The sequence below is a fragment of the Apiospora phragmitis genome (assembly GCF_038363925.1).
Source record: "Apiospora phragmitis strain CBS 135458 chromosome Unknown utg000002l:1.0-5516284.0:1.0-5523493.0, whole genome shotgun sequence".
NCBI classification, from domain to species: Eukaryota; Fungi; Ascomycota; class Sordariomycetes; order Amphisphaeriales; family Apiosporaceae; genus Apiospora; species Apiospora phragmitis.
Genome location: NW_027117400.1, coordinates 2,230,789 through 2,251,152, shown reverse-complemented (window position 1 = coordinate 2,251,152; position 20,364 = coordinate 2,230,789). Strand labels below are relative to the sequence as shown.

Genomic DNA, 20,364 nt, shown 5'->3' with positions numbered 1-20,364 from the left:
TACAGTACCGGAAAAGAACCGGCCAGCATAATGCCCGTGTCTCGGGACCGGCGCAGCTTGTTGTTACCCTGAGCCCAACGACTGTGGCGACGATCCACAATCAGCTGCTCGAGGACAGTATGAGTACATATGTATGGAAGTCGACACGGAAATTGCCGGGCACAGTCGAATATATGGTGTCTTTGAGTCGATATTCCAGCACAACTAGCCTCAAATGGCAGCCACGTGAAACTTGGGGAACACTTTAGCTCACTTTAGCTATTACCAACCCTATTAGTAATAGTGGAGATAGCGGACTGCCATGGATATGCCTTCATTCCGCGGTGCGATGGCTGTGAGTTACTGGTCAGTCGTCGTAGTCTGTAGCTAGAATGGATAATAAGGGGGGGGGCTCTGCAGCATATGGAAGGTCCTTGTGACGATGGCATTTTCCGTCCACTGCGGACGCACATGACTGAAGGGTAAAACTCAACTGAGCCCCCTTTCCGCCATGTTTTTATCCACCGGCAACAGCGCTGCCTGCAGGACGTTTTGTCAACGGGAGGACCCTTTGGGATGTTGATCTGAGAGCCTTGTTGAGAGCGGGCCTTGCTGCCCGGCGGGCATCGTGGGAAATGGGTGCTGGGAGGTTCTGGGCTGGGCTTTGGAGGGGTTTCAATATCTCTTCCGCTCCAAAGGTGGGACAACGGAATCGATACCCCATCGCCCGGTATTTAAAGCTGCGGTACAGAGTCAATAACGGCAGCTAAGCAGATAAAAATGTTGAATTTTCTCTAAATCTCTCGTCGCGTCGGTCGAGATGGAGAACTTCTGCAACCGATCAGCATCGATATAACGAGTCCATGGAGCTTGGTTCGCTGTTTAAAATCGAAACAGCCCCTCATCTGGACCCCTTCAATTGCTGGCAGCCGCAATACCAGCAGAAATCATGATACTGAAGGGGTATGCATGTATGCAGGAGTGCTGGCTGTCCTTGGAGGATAAGGTGTTCTTGACCTCGGGAGTTGTTAACAGACCCGCGGTTGTCCAGTGAAAGTATTGACGGGTGGACCCTATGTCACGATCGCACCCTGCAATAATACCACCTTGCCAGGAGCCGGAATCCTGCCCTGACGAACCTGGATTGGCGGCCATATCTTGAGATGCATTGTCGTGCTGCCGCGAGTAATGTCAGCAGTAGGGATTTGCCTGGTTTCGAAAGTGAACTCTCTGCCTACCTCGGCATGTAGTTCGTACTCGAACCGGAATTGCGGCTGGGCATGACAGATTGGATATCCGACGGAATCCCGGTTGGGCCAGGGATTGGCTTCTTTGACAGCGGCATATATCCGCGAACACTTGGTCCGTGAGTTGTCGGCAGACAAATGCCGATGGAACATTGGTTCGACAAAACGCAGCAGAAGCCCGCTCGCTGGTTAACTAATGAGCCACGGAGAGACGTAACCATGTTTATGCTATGCCCTGCAAAGAAAAAATCAAGCAAAACACCCGAGGCTACACAACAAGCCACACCACCCTCGTGTGTGGGCGCGCCAACCTCTACCTGGATTGTCAAGGTTAGCGGAGCGTGCTTAATCTGATCAAGTCGCGGCTTTCTCCGTGAGTTGCCAGGGGGCGGCCAAATTGTAGAAAAAGAAAAACCCTGCACAATAAGGTAGCGGGCCGCGGACAAGACTCGATCTGTCGTGAAGCCACAAACCACATCTCCTGACCGCAGCATTATGTACAGGCTTCCTCAGCTTGTGAGTTACGGCGATCATGTCTGGCGAATCCATAATAGATAGACTTGAATACTTGTACGTGTCTAAATCGCCTTCTTTAGTGAACATCGAATATTCTTCCATGCAGCTACCCACACAATCTGCGGGGACTGTCGCCATGGTGTTTACCGACTCAGGTCCGGCCTGCTCATTTTCGCTAAATACAAGTGGCGCAGCTTCGTAGGAGACGACTTCAAGTTGTTATCAACCTGCTGGTACAGCACAACTACCGAACAAGGCCAGACCATATGCTGTAGACGTCTGTTACAAGTTCTCTCAGCCGAACAAGCTAAGATTGTTCGTCCCGTGTTCTAGTGACAGCAGGCACTCTGTGCGCCGCCATGTTCAAGTTCCACAGGCTGGACCTTCCACCGAAAGCATGAACGACGGGTAGCCACTGTTAGCGCACGCGCGCTTTGACGTTGGCGCATTGTCTCCTGTTGTACGGAGTAGTCATCGCAGGCTGTGCCCTGGAGAGCAAGTCGAAGAATCCATGTGTTTAAGGGTCTGCATCGTGGACTTCCCATCCTGTTTCAGGGTCCTCGCTCAGGAGTTAGGGGGCTCGTAGTGCTGAAACAGCATACTTGGGATGACCTCCGAGGCTGAAGTGCACGTGTCGAGAGGCCGACTCATTCACCGTGTCGTATGTGCATGACACCCGTATGCAGGAGTAGTGGGTATCCAGGAGATTGCAGAGGCAGGATGTAGCCAGAAGACAAACTGGTTTCGGCGACAGTAAAAGTCGTAGAACATGTACCTTATTGCCACGTTTCGTTGATAAATCCCGTCCATCTTTGCTTAGGCGACTGTTCGAGACCGATCCTTACGGACGTCATGGTGTTTAGGCGGCGCCGGTGATGGTGTCCTTCAAGCGGGCCAACAGCCAGTGAATACAGCGCCAGACTGCCGGCTCGACACGTTATCATATGTGCCGCTGCTGACGATCTGAGATCCCGTGTCCTGGGGCGCTGCAGTCTGGAGTGCATCGAAGCGGTCATTGCGCCCTTCCCGGCTAGAACCCTTTACCCCCGAAAGAACATGTACAGAATCGCATAGTGGATGGCGTTGTGTGCTCCCAAGGGTACCGCCACTGGTGATGGTGGAACTGGGCAGCGGTATAGTCGAAGCAACTGGGCAGTGCCTGCATCATCTGTTTTCCTTTCCTGACAATCCTGCCCCACCGGATTGCCTCGGCCTGCAGGTCATGTTTGACCAAGATCGTTGACACCCTTCCAGAGATTGGAGGTAGCTCTCGGCTGCGGTTTTCAGGAAGGACCTTGGGGCCATTGGCGAGTCAGTAGGCAGAGTGGAGAGGTCTGAGTAGTTTCCCTCCTCGAGTAGCCAGGTTTGCCAAGGCGGCTGAATAGGACTCTGCGATCTGAACGTCTCGTGGCCTCCCCCCTCTACGACGAGACACAGGTGCAATGGCGGTGAAAAGAGAGATGTCAGTGAGCAAGCAGCACGAGCAGGACCTCGATGCTGATGTTATTTGGCGTTACCTACATCCAGGCTTGTTTATGTGCACTGCCGTCAGTGAGTTGCAGCTGTAATGTTGCATCGAATGAGTCTCCCGAATGTGGGGAAGCGGCCGCCAAGGAAGATCCTGGGAGAGGGTCGAAAGTTGCTATTTTAGTGTGGGTTACATCGACCAAACACGGCGGGCGGGATGATGAGAACTTGTAGGTGAAGCAATATGCAACTGAACTGTGATTCGACTCCCAAGTTCTGTCTCGGGCTCCCTGGGCATGCTATTTCACCTCCGTCCCGTCTCGCGCTGGCGCATGATGCCTACAGCAGCCTGTAAGCTACCAACCCACGAATTTTCCGAAGCGTGTGATCATATGTTTATTGCGATCGGGGCTGTAAGATGCTTTATCGGCATGGCCAGATCAACTTTGGGCTGCATTGGATGATCGTCTCTGCAGAACTGAACAACATCCGGGGGTTACAGCCATCCTAGGATGGAATCATTTCAGATGGCATGGCATATCCCGCCTTCATACCCAGCTCACGCATCATCGCCGTGGCTTCTCGCTACAACTGAAGACGTGGCAACTATCCGAGCCTTAATCGTATGCATGCAGCATCCCGTCCATTTTCGACCTGATAAGTACAATCCAAGTAGATGCACACTTCCCTGGATGAATTGCAACTGGGGGTTGTACACGATACTACTCCGTATAGCTCATCACATTATCCGGCCTGACTAGGTAGCCCTGCAAGCCGTGCTCGGTCCGTAGGTGGGTAGCGGAGAGGAAATGGTAGGCATACCAGATACATGTTGATGGATGGCTTGTGATGCCTTCCCTTTAGACTGAAATGAAGGCATGTCGTCTTGAAGGGCCGGTGTAACTTCCTGTGGTGGCATATCCTCCTCCGTTGCTTTTTCGCTTCTTTGGAGCTGATATTAGTGGTGGCTCTCAGCTGGCCGGCACGGCTAACGGCCAACAGCCATCATCCATGCAATACACGTTTTGCCCCCACCAAATAGAACCCTTTCTGTAAAATTAGGTATGGGAGGCTATCATGCAGCAATGGCGTCCCTTAGATCAGGAACCTGCCACCGGGTTTGACACGAACTTCGTCGGCACTATTGCAATAGAAATCGATGGTGTCGTTCATTCTCGGACTGCCTATCTCTCGGCTTACTATGTTAACATATTTGTCACTCATCGCTAAGCGAGAACGTTGGCGTCGGGAGTTACGTCCCATTTCGTTCTACAGTGCCGTTGGGTGGATGTATTGATATGCGGTGGTGGTTCAGCAACTGTGGATGATGGATGTCGCGACGTTGTTGCGTGCACACCTTACAGCACCGATGATAATCTCGGTATTGGCCAATTCATCTTGAGCCGCCTCACAGACGTCGGCGCTTGCGCGAATACTATTATTTTCGACCCTTGAGTGGGATACGGAGCTAGCGGTAGTGGTCTTTAAGATACCTGTCAGGCCTCGTGGAGTATAGCCGTCGCAGCTCATTGGATGAACTGTCCTGTGCGTGCATGCGTTATCCTCTCCATTGACCAACGAGCTGTTGCTATGAGATGTGTATGTGTATGTGTGTGTGTGTGCCTTGCCTGTTCGCTCTCATTGCTGCGCATATATCGCCTATATGCGAACACCGTTCATACATACCTCGAATGGTCTTTCTCGACGACTGAATTGGGACTCAACCGTCCCATTCTGTCCCGTTCTCGCATTGCATGGCGGGGGAAGAACATCTCGCCCGTCCATTCCAGGTGTTCTCGTACATATTCTCGTACGTATTCTCGCATTACCATTTTGCGGGGTAAAATGGCAGAGAGAGGGGCATGTCACTCTGTGATGGAACACCAGGGAGCATTGGGCATGACTTGTTCATGATGATAAACACGAATTTCAATCATCATCATCATCATCATTATCATCGCCATCATCGCCAGACATATTGTTTCAGGCTATTTGATCACCGAGGAATGGACGAACCGGGGGTCAGAGCGCCTTACTCAATCTATGCTTTTCATGCTATGCACGTACCAGGCGTCGGCGTTGTCCAACGTTTCCGTTATCAATCTATCGTACATGAACTACATGTACTACTAGCCTAGTTTGATGTGCTACCTACTTTTTCTTTTATTTGATTTTAGTAAATAAGTATGTTATGGATTATCTCTTGTGTTGAAGCCCCGAGATCGGTTACTCTGGTGTGAGGTTGAGTTTCTAACGTAGTACGTCGTAGAGCCAAGACTCGGGCAGTTGCTCTTTATGGCAAGAGAGATGCTGCAGCAACTCCCAACATATCAGGATCTGCGCTGCGCTACGATGCGGTGTTATCACAAAATGTGCATGCTCTAGCAGATCCAATGCATTAGCACTACACCTGTTAGGCATACTTCTCGTATGTAAGTAGGAATCAGGATAGGACTGAATATGTGGTGTGGGCTCGTATCGAATGAGGCCTAGCACGCATGACGAGTAGGATATATCCGTAATCTGTTTAATCGTCCACCGATTCGCAGCGGCCTAGAACACTGTGGGATGGACACGAAGACACGAAGGGAGAGAAAGAGGAAAGAAAAGCCAATCTACGTTGCAGTGTAGTGGCTCTTTGCTAGAGTGTCATTACGAGAACAACAATTGTTAAGCGGAGTGAGCCAGGCTAGAAGCCAATCGGAAGCCCATCAATAGTCCGACGTCACAGTAATACATGCCCTGAACCTTGTGCAGGCCGTTCTTTTGTGCAAACCCTTGCACCTTGTCCTGTTCAGCTTAAATGGGCGGGCCGGGGGGGGGGGGCTGGTGAAATGGCCGAGTCCCATTGTGGATTCAGAGGGCTCTCTCACCGCTCTCGGCTGATGCGCCGGCACGACCTCACTTCCAGAAGGCCTTGTCTGTTAGCAAATCGTTCAGGTCGGAACTATCCCCGGGGGGCTTGTTGTTTGAGCCAGAACCCACGAACTGATTGCCACGAGGGAAGATCGAAGGCAATTGCCCGCGTCTTTCGATTTGTTCTGCTTGAATGACGTGCTTTTGTTTCAAGCCTGTTTTGGCGCTTGAACGTTTGAGCAGAGCCAAGAAGCTCCCGCCTACTTCCTTCATCTACATGTAAGTATACCTAACCAGGAAAAGAAATACGTGATCCGGCGCCATGATGAGGCGTACAGAACGCCTCTTGTACGAGGCGAGCCATGCGGCACCCTTCCGGTCCAGTCAGGTCACAAGCCTATCCCTCACACGTGCATTGCCATTTCTTAGTAAAGTGGTAGCAGGAGGAGGATGTGAAGGATTTTGCGGGTGTGCGCCGGCTTCCGAGAAGAGAGCAAGGATGCGATATCGGCCTCATCCCTGACGGCCGTTGATTCGTGCAACCATCACCAGCTACGCACGATTTATCAGGGTAGCAGTATGCATACACACACATGGATCAAATGGTGTTTGCCCGAGCTGGATCAACTGAGATTCCCAGAACTGAATGGAGCAGGTTTTGATGTTATCCTGACCACAAGCAATAGACTCATCCAATGAGTATTTTCTGCAACCTCTGCACGATCACCAAATCTAGATCTCGTGCTATTCTCCGACAAACAATCCGACGAGCTGCATATGTGCCATGTGTGTGCCCCTCTTCGAAGCCCCTTGCTTCGGATGCGTTAGGAGGCCTTCACCAGTCAAGTACTACTGCAGCTTGGTTGCAGTTCCTGACGGTGCTTGTAGCTATGTACATTTGTGACGAGGATCACAGGTTTCAGGCGAACACTAACTTACGTGGGTCGACTATGCCAGCTTCTTGCCACTAACCATGGAACTCTTGTCATATATACGCATGTAGATGTGATAGTTGCTGAAGTTGCCAAGCCTATGGCTTTTCTTTGCATCGGAAGCCAGTCATTATTAGAGGAATCGAACGAATGACACGATAAGGTGGTCCTCGATGTTCAAGGTTTTCAATGCCGGTTTCCGTACCACTATATCAACCCACCAACATACTCACTTACCTCACGTCGCATTGCATAGATCTGCTCTGTGCAGGTGAATGGGAGTTTCAACCACAAAGATGTCGAACCTTCTCTTTCTCTGCAGACCACCACCAGTGTGAAGTGGCTCCTTTCGACTCCTCCAGATACTGGTGCCATCATATGCCTTGATTGCCCTTATTAGTGCGGTACTCCTCGGCAGTGGTGAGTTTTTCCATTGGAAGACGGTAGTCGGTATCAAAGCAACTCGAAACGACGCTAGATGTCTCTGCGTGTCCATAAATCTGGCCAAGTAAGTGACAGCTGCGGTGTTCGCTGGAGATGACATCAAAAACCGACCGAAGCGCAAGGCAACATACGATGGAGACACACGAAGGATAAGAAGGTGGCACGCACGTGCAGGATGTATTTTAGGTTGCGTGATGGGTAGGACAGATCCATGGTGAAGGGGTAAGAGTACATACAATGGTGGCTTGTCATGGGGATGATGGAAGGTCGTTCCGGAACAGCTGCTAGGATGGAAAAGAGGAAGAGTGAGGGGCAACGTACTTGTAGTTCGCGCCAGCAGATTGGTGGACGCGGCCGGGTGAGCTAGTTGCGGTTTAGCTATTCCAGCCTCTGAAACAATGGCACTGGCAGCCAGATTGCCTGATTGGGATAAAAAAGTACCTGATGGGATTTCTTGCCGCTTACAGCATTGAACAATTGTGTCGGAACCCTGTAACTGGGGGGTTCCCGGCCCAACCCACCTATTCATTTTAGCTTTCTCGCTTGTCTTCCGACCGCCGTGACCGACCAATCCTTGGGCTCGCCCTCGCCAACTCTGGCTATCTCGGTTGCTTGACCAAGGTGGTAGTGTATGCATCGGGTTTGCTGTTGGCCACTCACAATAATAACAACAATAACAATAGTAGCACTGTTTCCCATCCTCATCGATTGCGAGCTAACGTAATCTAGGGCAGAAACACCAAATTCTAAGAAATGATCGCTTGCGACACCAATAAAGCTTGCACAGATTGCAGTGTGGGCTTAGTTTCTAGCGGTACCGGATTATCGGGATAGGATAGGAGACGTTCATGAAATTGATTGGCCTCACCATTGCTAGCGGCATAGGGAGAGGTGATTCTGACGAATCAAACTCAATAATCCGTCGATATACGATATACTTTGTACTAACCTTCCTACTCACAACTGCGTGACCTACGCTTCTTCTTCCTCTAATGGGGGGTAACGAGGTTACGGGCGAGAAACATGCCAAACTCTTTTTTTCTCGTTTATTTATTTGTTTCAGGAATGATATATGGCTGGAAATGATGATGTCAGCAAGGTCAAGGATGCCTCGTCCGATAGTCCAGAATAGTAGGAGGCTGGAAGTATTAGGTAATAAGCTACCTCAACCACATAATGCTGTTATCGATATCCGGCGCACTCTGAATCCCGCCAACCCCACCAATATCTTGACGCACAAAGCGTTCGCTACGTTAGATGAGCAATTGCAGTCCTGGATCACTGTTTCGTCGGCAATCAGTCAACAAACCATTACTACTATGGTCTACGGAGTTGTGTGGTGAATTTAATGGGGTGGATTACGGGCTTTCCATCTCGGGTCTCACTTCACTTCTCCCGTGCCCATATCCTGTTCTTGTTCTGCCTGAAAGCATGAGTGTGTTACAAACAACAGCAGAAAGCTCACGACGAAGTTTGATCTGGTTCCATTCTACGGCATCACCTGAAGAGAACCGATTTAACCCAATCTCATGATAATCAGACAGATACGGCAGGCAGCGTGCTGTCGGCCACCGGCCGCAGACAAGTGACAATGCCCGATGTTACCTATTCATGTCACCATGTGCATATCTGCCAGAGGCCGGTGCCGTTATGATTGGACTTCGTTTCTTCCAGTCCAGCGCTCAGTACCTAGGCAGCTGTGGCCGTTTAGATTGACCTCGTAGTCCAAATAAGTTGTAATGGTATGTTCCTGGGTGGATGGGATGGGGATCGGATGAGGTGCGCCTATTGCCTCTACGCTACGGCCGTCCCCATCCCGCTCCTCCCCCGTCTTAGGACGAGACCCCTCATTCATTCATTGCATATACTGCCTACGTAACGTACCATGGATTCATGGAATCAACGCCATGGGTGTCAAATTGGCGTAGGCCTGACCCCTCCATCATTGTGTTGATTGGAACGAATGTCAATTGCTGAGGTGATTGCTTGGAGTGGGAAGATCCCGCGCTTCGCGTGTGGCCGGCTATTTCCTTTCTCGCAATTCCGAATAAGTGTACTGCTTGACGTACATGGAGTTTTTGAGACGAACTGCTTAGTATCTACTATGACAGGCAACCACTTTAGGGAATCCGCGTGGATCGATAAGTGGGAAGTTCGTCACTGGTATTGTTCTTTGCATCTTTAACCTATCATTACACTTTCATGGTCCAAATGTCGTTGTCTCCCAGTATCCGTGTAAGTTGGATTGCGTACAGTAAGAGCAGATTTGCAAAGTGGGTACTAAAAGTAGTAGTAGTTCATCAGGTCGATCTTGTTGAGGTCCATTTCCGGCCACCTGAATGAGGTTGTGAGTTGGTATTAGCGAAAGGCTCCTGTATGTGCTAGCCTAGCATACTACTCCTATACAGGTACACAGGTCTCTGCCTGTACGTAGTATCGGATTTGCCTACTGCTACATCAGAAGCTCTCACTATGTGGGTTGGGTTAGGTTTTGTTGTTAGCATAACGGTATATTGTGTGTCTTATTGGTGTGGGCAAGAAGTGGAATTCGGTGAGCAGCAGTAGTGCATTACGGAGTTATTCATTGAACTGAGCATAACTAATCTCTACATGCCTCAACTCCATGAACCATGAACGACATTGATTGCCTGCTAAATGAGTGCTTTCTTTTCCCCTAGCTGCTACATGGCCAGATGCAAGTAATCAAGAGGAGAGAGCAGGGCGGGGCACAGAAGAAAACACCAGGCCTCTGGAAGCGACCTGCAGCAGGTGACAGGAGAGACACGCAGTAGCAGCAAGACGAAGAAGATTGGCCTGAACTCATCTCGTCTTTGCCTAATGACGATGATGATAGTTTGCAGTGGTAGGTAGAAGGGAAAGAAATTGCTTCGGTGCATTACCATTACGCACCGCTGCAATTGAACATTTGCCAACCTCATCCGTCACTAAAAAGCTGCCCCGCATAGAATGCATCTGGGCTCCATCGCCTTGTACCTTGCCTGGCCCTGGGACTAAAAAGGAAAAAAGGAAAAAAGGCAAAGAGGTACAACCTCCCCCCCCCCCACCCCAGTTTCTATCAGTGAACCCTGTAATGCTGCAATCCCTGTATCCCTGACCCTCCTGCATGCCGGTTGCTGGATAGGGCATCCGTCAAATCCACCCACCACACCCCCCCCTGCCTCGACTACCAAGACCTGCGAGCTACGAAATCTTAGCTCGAGGGATTGCTTTGCCGGTACACACCGATCCCTCCTGCGACCCCTTCCCACCTTCTGACCATGTGCGCCCCCTCCCAGCAGACGAACTGCTGCTGCTGCTGAAGAAGGTGAAAGCCATGTACCTCTGTACCCACGTAAGGCAGGGCAAGGATGCGCAGGGAACAACCCGGTCTAGAGTGGACGGATGTGTGTTATGTCCAGTTCCTCAGCGGGTTAGAAGGAACTAGTTACAAGGTATTTACATACCCTCTCTGAATTAACTGACCAAAACCGATAGGCGAGAGGCCGAAAAGGACATGCCTACTACTACATATGTACTGCATTCACCTGTGATTTGACCTATTAATATGCAGACCATACAGGTACGTTGTTTCTTGAATTCTCTGGCCAGTCAGTATTACCGCTCGTCACACCTGTTTCCTCTCCAGACCAGAGGAGCCCAACTCCCACTCCTCGGCATCGCCAAACAACAAATACCAGCCGCCGTTGCAACTAAACTAAGGTTGTTCTTTTTCTTCTTCCAGCCAAGCAGCATTCTTCGCTCCAACTACCGGCGCATCGCATCGCATTACACGGCACCCTGAAGGCTACTTTATTAGCCGTCCCTTTAGCTACATCCTGGTGACCTGCTACCACGACCACCCCGGGACTCGACCGTTTTGTAGGCTACACGCCATCCGAGAACTCACGGACTTTCAACAACACAGACCCATCTCTCCCTGGCGCATGTACTTCTACACCTGCTAAAGGCTCGGACGAGGAGAGAGTGAGAGGGTGAGAGGACCAGGGGCGTCCCAGAATTCCATCCTCCCTCACCTTGAACACCCGTCGACTACTGGAGGGTACCCCAAGTAGCAGTACTCCCTTCCCGATCAATAATTCTTCGACATTTAATCTCAACGCTATACCGGATTGATCTCGTCAGCTGCCGCCTGCCACGTTCTGATCCAGGAACCCATATATCTCTCTCATTGTTCCCGAGGAGATCGCCGCTGGTCTGAGCCTGCTTCCACCAGGTACAGTACACGCCATCTGCTACCTTGCTACTGCTTGTGCTGCCCCTTCGACTAGATTGTTAGTTGCCCAGGCACACACAACCCACTGGCTCCTCTTGGTGCTCGAGCATTCTGCTTCTTTTTCTCGATCGGCAGGACTCCACAATCCCTCCCTCTCCCTCGTTATAGTACCTACTCAAGAGGAACATCGGCCAAGTATCTTTGTATCAGCCAGTCGTGACGCTCGCTCAAACCAGGCCCCATCAGAGACGACAGGTACAGTTCTATCTGATATATATCAGCCTGGGTTATAGGGCCCTCTTCAAATTGCTCCTTGGCGGGTACTCCTATAAGCACCTACGATAAACCTCCTAGTCCTTAGGTCTCTGGTCTACCTACTTATTAATCCCCAAGGACGCCATCGAGCTTTCTTTGGTCTGGTCTACTTCCACAACAATAAGTTCCCTCCAGAGCCCGCCCAAGAACAGTCGTCCTGTCAACAACTCCGACTCAGCAACAAGAGATAAGACCCTCCCGTTTTACCGTCGTCACCTCGTGGATTTACCTTTCAGGCCAAGGAACATTTGCAGACTAGCAGAATCTCCGGTTTCTCAACGTCCAAGATCTGAGCGCTCAGAAGTCCGGTGATCGTCCAGCTGTGTCTACCTACTAGGGCCAATTATGCTTCTCGTTTCCGGAACCTAACACACGCCGCCTTCCTGTTCCTGGATTTTCGAAACAGAGAGCCATACGCGCCACTCAGCCCAGCTTTCCACTTTGGCTCACATACGCTTCCGTTGTTCCTGCAGGACGCACATCAGCCATCATCTCGCTCACTAGCTGCACTACCTAGCCCGTCCACAGCATTAGTCACCCCTCGACTGCTAATTTACGACTTCGACGTATTCTTCCTCTAGTGCTCGTGCGCCGAAGGCTTTGTTTTCCCCTCGTAAGTTGGGACCACCTTCTTAAACAAAATCACCATCTGCCCCCCCCCCCCTCCCTCCGGTTGATGGTTGTCTCTCTTCACGATATATCAGACTGGCCAGCGCCTCTTCCTTCCGACACACAACCCCCCAACTTACACACGTCTTCTTCAGGCCGCCGTGTATGATAATACTCGGTACTCTTGCTCGGCCCCTTTGTTGCATTGCCACACTTCATCACCCAGTTCCCTCGTCAGATTCCTCACCCCTTCCTCCGAAGTTAATACCCCAGAAAGGACCCGGCCGTTGCACTTATTATTTGCGCTGGACGCTGCACGGTGTCTTCCGCTTTGCCTTTCTTGCCCGCAGCCCTTGTCTATTACCTGGCCAAACATCAACACGATAATTCTTGAGACGACATTGTCAGGAAACGCATAGACTTCATCCTACAGCGTTGCATTGATCAGACTCGGCTTCCATACCTTTCCGAGCAAGGGTGTCCTCCACCTCGAATCCACACCCAAACCCATCAAAAGCTACCCCTGTTCTCTCGCCATCTCAGGTCATCGGTGCCCTGCCTCAGTTGAACCAGGACTTCCCCACTAACTCGATATTCCTAAGGGTTTATAAGTGCTGTGATCCGCTCGCCCAGAGAGTTTGTTCTCGGAACTCTGAGCTTTGTTAGACAGCAACCGAAGAGATGGAGTTAATGGAACTTGTGGAGAATGAGCCTACGGCTCGCCCCCTTCCAGTGCGACTGGCAGTCCTGCAATAAGGTATGTTGATAGAAAGACTTGGGCTTGCCAAAGCCCGACGCTGTCCTGTTGTCGTCCGCTTGGCTTACACAGAAGACAGAGCTTCAATCGCAAGTCGGACTTGCAACGGCACTACCGCATACACACGAATGAGAGGCCATACTCTTGTGTAACCCCCGGATGCGGAAAGAGCTTCATCCAACGGAGTGCCTTGACCGTTCATATTCGCACCCATACCGGCGAGAAACCTCATCAGTGCCAACACATTGGCTGCGGCAAACGCTTCTCAGATGTAGGTCACCAGGACTGGAATTGACTGGCTGGCTGGATTCACAAACTTACTAACACCAACAATAGTCATCGAGTCTCGCACGACATCGTCGAATCCATACGGGCAAGCGACCGTATAAGTGTGCCCATGAAGGATGTTTGAAGAGCTTTTGCCGGAAGACCACGATGGTCAAACACCAACGACGTTCTCATCAACGAGGCATCCACTCCTCTGAGATTGATGATTGTACCTCCGAGTCGGATGGGGGTGAGTCGCCGACGACTCCGAGGTTGTCGGGTATGCAGTGGCCACAAAGCGTCAGCTTAGCTGGCCACCCTGGCATCCATGGCCACAGTCTTCATCGGGCGGCTTCTTTTGCCGACTTTGGCCAACATCTTGGGTACGGCATGCAACAGTTCAACCATCGTCAAAGCGTCTCCTCGGGGCCACATGAGTACCACGGTCAGTCGATCCAGGAGCAACAGCACCAACAACAAGCGCACCAGCACCAGCACCAGCACCAGCACCAGCACCAGCATCAGCATCAACACCAACAGCAGCACCCTGGCGCGCAGATGCTTCATCGGACGACGAGCATGCCACAACACTCGTACTATGTCACTGAACATAGCAACCCAGGTGTTGCTACTCTCAACACGAACCCTATGTCAGCGTACCAAGTGCCTAGGCAACAAGTCGAGCGCTTGCCGCTTTGAGATCCCGTATAGTGCTGGCGGGCTTACTGGGTCGATCCAAAGCAGCCCCAGCACTTTCTCGCCTGCATCGGGTCGTAGCCCTTCTGCCCACCAAGATGGCTTCTACACGCACCAGCCGGCCCAGACTGCGACTTACGCCCTGCACAGTACATCACCCGTGGTAGAGCATCCTCCCCAACAGCCAATGGTGCAATACACCCAGCAGATGCCGCAACCTCTTCCGGCCTCCCAAGCGGTTCCTTCTCAGGCGCCCTCAGCACAGCAAGAGGAACACTGGTACAATGGTGTAGCATACCAAGCCCCGGTGGAGGTTGCAACAATCGGCCAGCTGCCCACGTACGGCTCTGGGGTTTATGACCCGTGGGCCATCAAACCGGACTTCGAAGACCCATCAATGCAAATGCCCAGCGCCCGGCTCGAAACCATGTAATGGAATGACAGCTGCCTGGACCTCCTTCGCATATGCGATTGGCCATCCAACCAACACCCACCGCCGCTACCCTTCACCAGTAGCGGGATATAGTAATTTCGAGAAGTCCTGTGAGACTTGTGTACAATATCCGGTACCATCGTTAGCGTCTTATTCATGTTCCTGCATCAGCGACCATATATACCACGGGCTCACAGCACCGTATGATTTCGATCTGCCGAGGATGTGGATTCCACACCCCGTTGTCCTTGATTTTCTGGCGACACCATGAGCACATACTGTTCACCATACCTAGCGAGCTGAGCGATCGCATGACGCCTGCGCTGTTCCTAATTGTTTCCCGACCCTCGTCGTCGCACATGGCCGTGTCGCTGTGCTTGCTTCGCGGAAACAACAGCCAGGCCTATATTAATACATCTCGACGCCACCACCACCTGGCAGCAACTTTCCTTGATTGGTTCGCATTACTCACCTTAATTCCATCACTGGGCGGCGTGCATTGCACCGTGATTTTTGGCATAATCCGTCATTCTTATCTCAGTCCAGGTGGCACTTGGTATTCGACTCGTTCCTCCTCTCGGCGCTCACCAAGGCTGCCTAATATCCACTGTTTTGATTGGCATCTCTTCGCTGGGTAGAAGATGCGTGTTTTAAATCCAGCACCCAAACGAATTCCACGATGCACATATTTTTCGGCGCAGGAACCACAATACCAACTTTACACTCATGCACAACACACAACATGAATGAGGCGGCATGACTGCATATCGTCCCGGATCAAAGAGGGCCGACCAAGAAGATTCCTGGGAGGGCCGTTCCATTTTGTCAACCACAAAATTACTGGCGTATCTTCTCGTCCTTGTCTCTCTGTTCCTTCGGCGTTGTTTTCCGCCGCGGGAAGCCCCTAATTTGATTGAACGACGTAATGCGCAATTTATTAATTGGCGAGATTGAAGCCTCGAGTGGAGGGGAGAGAGGGAGAGGCTGTGGAGGATTGAAAGGGTTCGTCCAAGGACGGGTCAGGGGGACCTCGGGTCGTCCCCGTGTAACATAGTGTGTCGTCTCGTTGGAAAATGACGACTTGGTTGAAGAAGACAAAAAGTGTCGGCATTTTGGATTTATGATTCTCATCTTCGGTGGCGTGCTTTGACTTTTCCTGGGCAATTCATCATTCCTGTCTCGTTTTCTCATGATTTTTTCTTCACTTCTTCTCTTTAAGTCGGGAGGAGGGCTCTGGCTCGTCGGGGGGATTGATACCACTTGTGGAGGATGCTGACGATGTTGACGAGAGAGAGGAACTCGATGTCGAAAAGTTGAATTGGCGGTTTGACTCATATCTCAACGTTTCGTCTGAAGCTTCGGCTGAGAAGACGATGCTTCTTTCCGGATATGCGGACACATGGACCAGAACATGAAGGAGAGAGACCAGGAGTTATTATGAACGGCCGAATTCCTTTGTGTTGAATTGATTGAAACGAGACCCTGGATTGTATATCAATAGTTCCCCCAACCACATAACGCGTTCCTGAATATGAACTTGATGATTTTCTGAGACTTTGGTGGTTCAACTGAAATCTTGATTTCACGGAGGGTAGGCAGTTGTCCTCCGGCACATGAGGACGTAAGCTAATGGTTGCGCCGGCGCCGCACTCGAGAGGCATAGGTCGAAGAGGGAGAAGGGAACAAGAGAAGAGAAAAAGTGAGGCTGAGTTAGTTGGACATGCCCGTCCATCCTTTGCGGGGCAAAAGGAAAGGGAGAAGAAGCAAAGACAGATGTGATGCGCAAACGACGGCGAGAGAAACTGACTTGGCTCACATTATCCGGAAAGAAGTATGCTGACATCTTCTGGTGGCAGGAAGAGAGAAGGAAGGGGAGAGAGGAAGAAGAGTAAGAGAGGATCTCACTCCCGAAAACAATACCGCATGGAGAATACGGGGTTCCCGGGGGTTCTATCTACTATCTATCAACAAGAATTGATGAACTCGATTCAACCCAGATTGCGTGCATGATGAAAGCCGGCAGGCAGATAGACGAATGCTTGCTATAGAGAGACTCGCTCATTGTAAGTGAAGTGAGCTGGAAGTAGGCATCAAGTGGCCGACCGGGCTGGACGGGCCGGCTCCAAACAACAAAGCGCGGCGGAATGGCCCTGTTGAGCCAGTTCTGCATGAAGGCCTACAGGACGGGCGCGGGCGCTCATGCCGGCGGCTATTTGCAGCTCATGTGTCTGAACAAGGCCGCCGCAATGTGCCACCGACATTCCATAGTAGCACCAGCACCAGTATTCCAGCAGCAGCACCACCCAGCAGCGGACCAAGCCACCGGCTTCCCGTCCGTCGTTGCTTGTCCAACCCTCAGACGTCAACTTCTTCGTGTCACCTGTCACCTCATGTCACATCACGTCAATGGGAGGGACCCTCACTCAATTTCTGTATCACTCGAAGGGGCGGAATTGCTGACATAAACGTACATATTGCGGAGGCGAGGGATATATTGTTTTGTTTTGCACAACCCAATACAACATAAAAGAAAACTACCTTTACACTGAATGCCAAAAACGTTCCAAGATATCCCCTTGGGGGTTGGTGCGTCGCTTATGAGGTCGGTCCGTCTGTGGACATGAATGACCGTTTTCGTCATTTACCCGATGGTTATTGTTCGCCCATCATGCTGTAGAAATCCAGCTCCGTGGCGAAGCAACATATGCTTTTTCGAATCGCTGACATCACATCATTCGTAACCGAACGCTGCTTGGAACGAGCTTCCCAATCCCCGAATCAATCAGGGTGCAAGTGCTCAGAGGCACTATCTCCGGACTCCTCATCGGGGCAGGGGCTGTCCTGTATGGAGCGTACATCGCCTAACCACCGCAGCGCAATCTAAAACACTGTGTCCCATTACTCCATGCTCTTTAGCCGTGAGGAAAGGCTCACATTTACAAGTCTTTCCGAAACCCCATCGGTCCAACCAATCATTCCCCCCTGTTTTTTTTTCTTTCCTTCTTTCATGACTGGCCTGGATTAGCCAGTCACTCAGGAAGGAAAACCTCCAGGAGCTGGTGGAGCTGGAGGCGGCGGCGGCGACTGACCACCACTGCCACCACCGGGAGACGGTAGACCTGGGGCTGGCGTCTTTTCCGGTGCCGGAACAACCATGGGCCCCGTGGGCACCGTCATACTGATCCGGAAGCTTCTCTCCCCGGATCACCTTCTCGACTTCGGACTTGTCAAGCGTCTCATAGTCGACGAGAGCTTGTGCGAGGAGGTCAAGCTCCTTGCGACGCTCCATTAGGAGCTTCCTGCAGCGCTCGTACGACTCGTTCAGGATGCGTTGAACCTCGGCCTCGATCTGGGCCTTGGTTTCGCTGCTGAGGTTCTCGTACCTGCTGGCGTAATCCATGTGTCCTAATTTGGATGACATACCCAAAGCTGCGACCATGGTGAAAGCAGTATGCGTTGCGTTTTGGATATCCTGCACATGTATTGTTAGTAGACTGTATGATGCCATCTTCCCGACTTCCGGTGCATCAACTTACGCTAGAAGCACCACTGCTCACGTTGTCCACGCCATAGACAATTTCCTCGGCCAGCTTGCCGCCAAGGGCAACATCGATCTGGGAACGGTAGTTCTGCACCGAGAAAGAGTACTTGTCCATCTGGGGGAAGAAACGCGGTGTGTCCAAGCGAAGGACCACGGGCCAGGACAGTGACCTTGTAGAGAGAGTTGGCTGCGCTCTTTGCCTCTCCATTCCATAGCATGAGTAAAGCGTGGCCAGCCTCGTGGTAGGCCGTCATCCTCTTCTCCTCGGGGGTAATGACCATGGTCTTGCGCTCAGCTCCCATGATGACTCTGTCCTTGGCCCAATCAAAGTCCTTGATGGAGACAAATGAAGCCTTGGCCCGGCTCGCATGCACGGCTGCCTGGTTGACAATATTTTCAAGTTCAGCTCCCGAAAGACCACCTGTAGTCATCGCAATAGCCTTCAGATCAACATCCTTGGCAGCCTTGACCCGCTTGGCGTGGTGTTGAAGAATGGCAAGGCGGCCACGAACATCAGGCAGTTCCACGTTGACATGACGATCGAAACGACCGGGGCGTGTCAAGGCCTTGTCCAGGGATTGGGGAAAATTGGTAGCCGCCATGATAATCACACCGCTGTTCTGATCAAAGCCGTCGAGCTCGGTAAGGAGCTGATTGAGCGTTTGCTTGACGTAGGTGGCATCTCGAGCGTTACGCCTGCCACCTATGGCATCGAGCTCGTCAATGAAGACAATAGACGGGGATTTTGACTTGGCAGCGGCAAAGAGTTCTCGAACCCTTTTAGCACCAACACCAACGTAGACCTCGTCGAATTCACTGCCAGACATGTAGAAGAAAGGAACTCCAGCCTCACCCGCGACAGCTCGTGCCAAGAGTGTCTTACCAGTTCCAGGAGGGCCGACCAGAAGAACACCCCTGGGGAGCTGCCACCGAGAGCAGAAAATTTGTCCGGGTTGCGCAGAAATTCGACCATTTCCTGTAGCTCTTCCTTGGCGTCGTCGCAGCCGTGAACGTCAGAAAACTTGGTCTTCTGGTTCTCAGCCTTGGCCTCACTATCAACCTTGGCGCTGCCGGCTCCTCGCTTGAACACACTCAAACTCTCAACCAGCATAGTAATAACAACCAGACTAAGGTAGGTGATAAGGCAGAACCATAGAACGAATTTGAACCATCTGAAAAAGGTGCTTCCGAAACTTTCATCGACAACCACATGCAGAGGGCCGTCCTTTGCACCGGTGCCCGATGTAGTCTTGTTCACGGCCAGGTTCCCACCACGAGATCGAGCGGCAAGTGCCTGCTTGACTGCTTGTAGTTGCGTAGGCGTCAGGTCCGCGGGAAGCTTGTCCTCGACGTTCTCGTTGACTTAAGCGCCACCCGGGCTCAGCAGCGACAAAGCCTTGTCGTAGGCTTCATCGGCAGCGGCATTGGAGGCAAATCGTCCGGAGCGGTATCTTTCAACGATGATTGCAGGCATGCTCGCCTTCAACAAGGCCTGGTAGAAGGCATTTTGGGCGGTGGCACTTGTCGGGTTCCTGTTTGCAGTCTGTTCCATATGGGCAAGAAGATTCCTGACAAGCCTCCGGTCTGAATTGAGCGCCGTTGTGCAGTAGCGATGCTGACTAGCGGGCTGGAGAAAACCGATGCGCGTGACCATGACGTAGTAGAAAAGAACGGCCGACGAGACTCTGAGAGTATAATCGGCGCGTAACCGGGTTCGATGCGAGAAGAGCCCCACCAGCCATGCCGGCGATGGAGTTATGGATGTTCAGGACTGATGGAATGCATCGTGGGGCGGGCGCGACGCGGACAAGAGCGGACTCGACTCGAGGGTCGCGGAGGAAGTCAGGCAGCTCGAACTTGGTGGGTTGCACGGCCGAGGTGGTATGCGACCGAGTTGCGGTGATCGAACGATTCGACTTAGCCTTGGACCGCACCTGGTGGAGGGGCGACGACGGCGCTCGGAAAGGCATGAGGAGAGTTGTAGCCATCGAGGGCCAAAGCTCCGTCGTCGCCGCAGCGATGCTCGGAAGCGCTGGCGCTTGGAACGCCATAATGCACGGCGTGGGCGACC

General features: G+C 51.8%; 2 protein-coding genes across 2 annotated transcripts; one reads left to right on the top strand and one right to left on the bottom strand.

Moving 5' to 3' along the window:
* Window positions 1-13,305: 13,305 nt before the first annotated feature.
* Window positions 13,306-14,752, top strand: PG994_001534 (c2h2 finger domain containing protein; the record flags this gene model as incomplete). The annotated part of the gene is made up of 4 exons (XM_066852943.1): window positions 13,306-13,356; window positions 13,436-13,627; window positions 13,693-14,223; window positions 14,288-14,752. 4 exons carry the CDS (start codon window positions 13,306-13,308, stop codon window positions 14,750-14,752), a joined length of 1,239 nt encoding a protein of 412 aa, XP_066721084.1.
* Window positions 14,753-17,530: 2,778 nt separating this feature from the next.
* Window positions 17,531-20,281, bottom strand: PG994_001533 (Mitochondrial inner membrane i-AAA protease supercomplex subunit YME1; the record flags this gene model as incomplete). Its single annotated transcript, XM_066852942.1, has 7 exons — window positions 17,531-17,613; window positions 17,786-18,224; window positions 18,289-18,408; window positions 18,464-19,216; window positions 19,264-19,595; window positions 19,668-19,877; window positions 19,945-20,281. 7 exons carry the CDS (start codon window positions 20,279-20,281, stop codon window positions 17,531-17,533), a joined length of 2,274 nt encoding a protein of 757 aa, XP_066721083.1.
* Window positions 20,282-20,364: the final 83 nt, after the last annotated feature.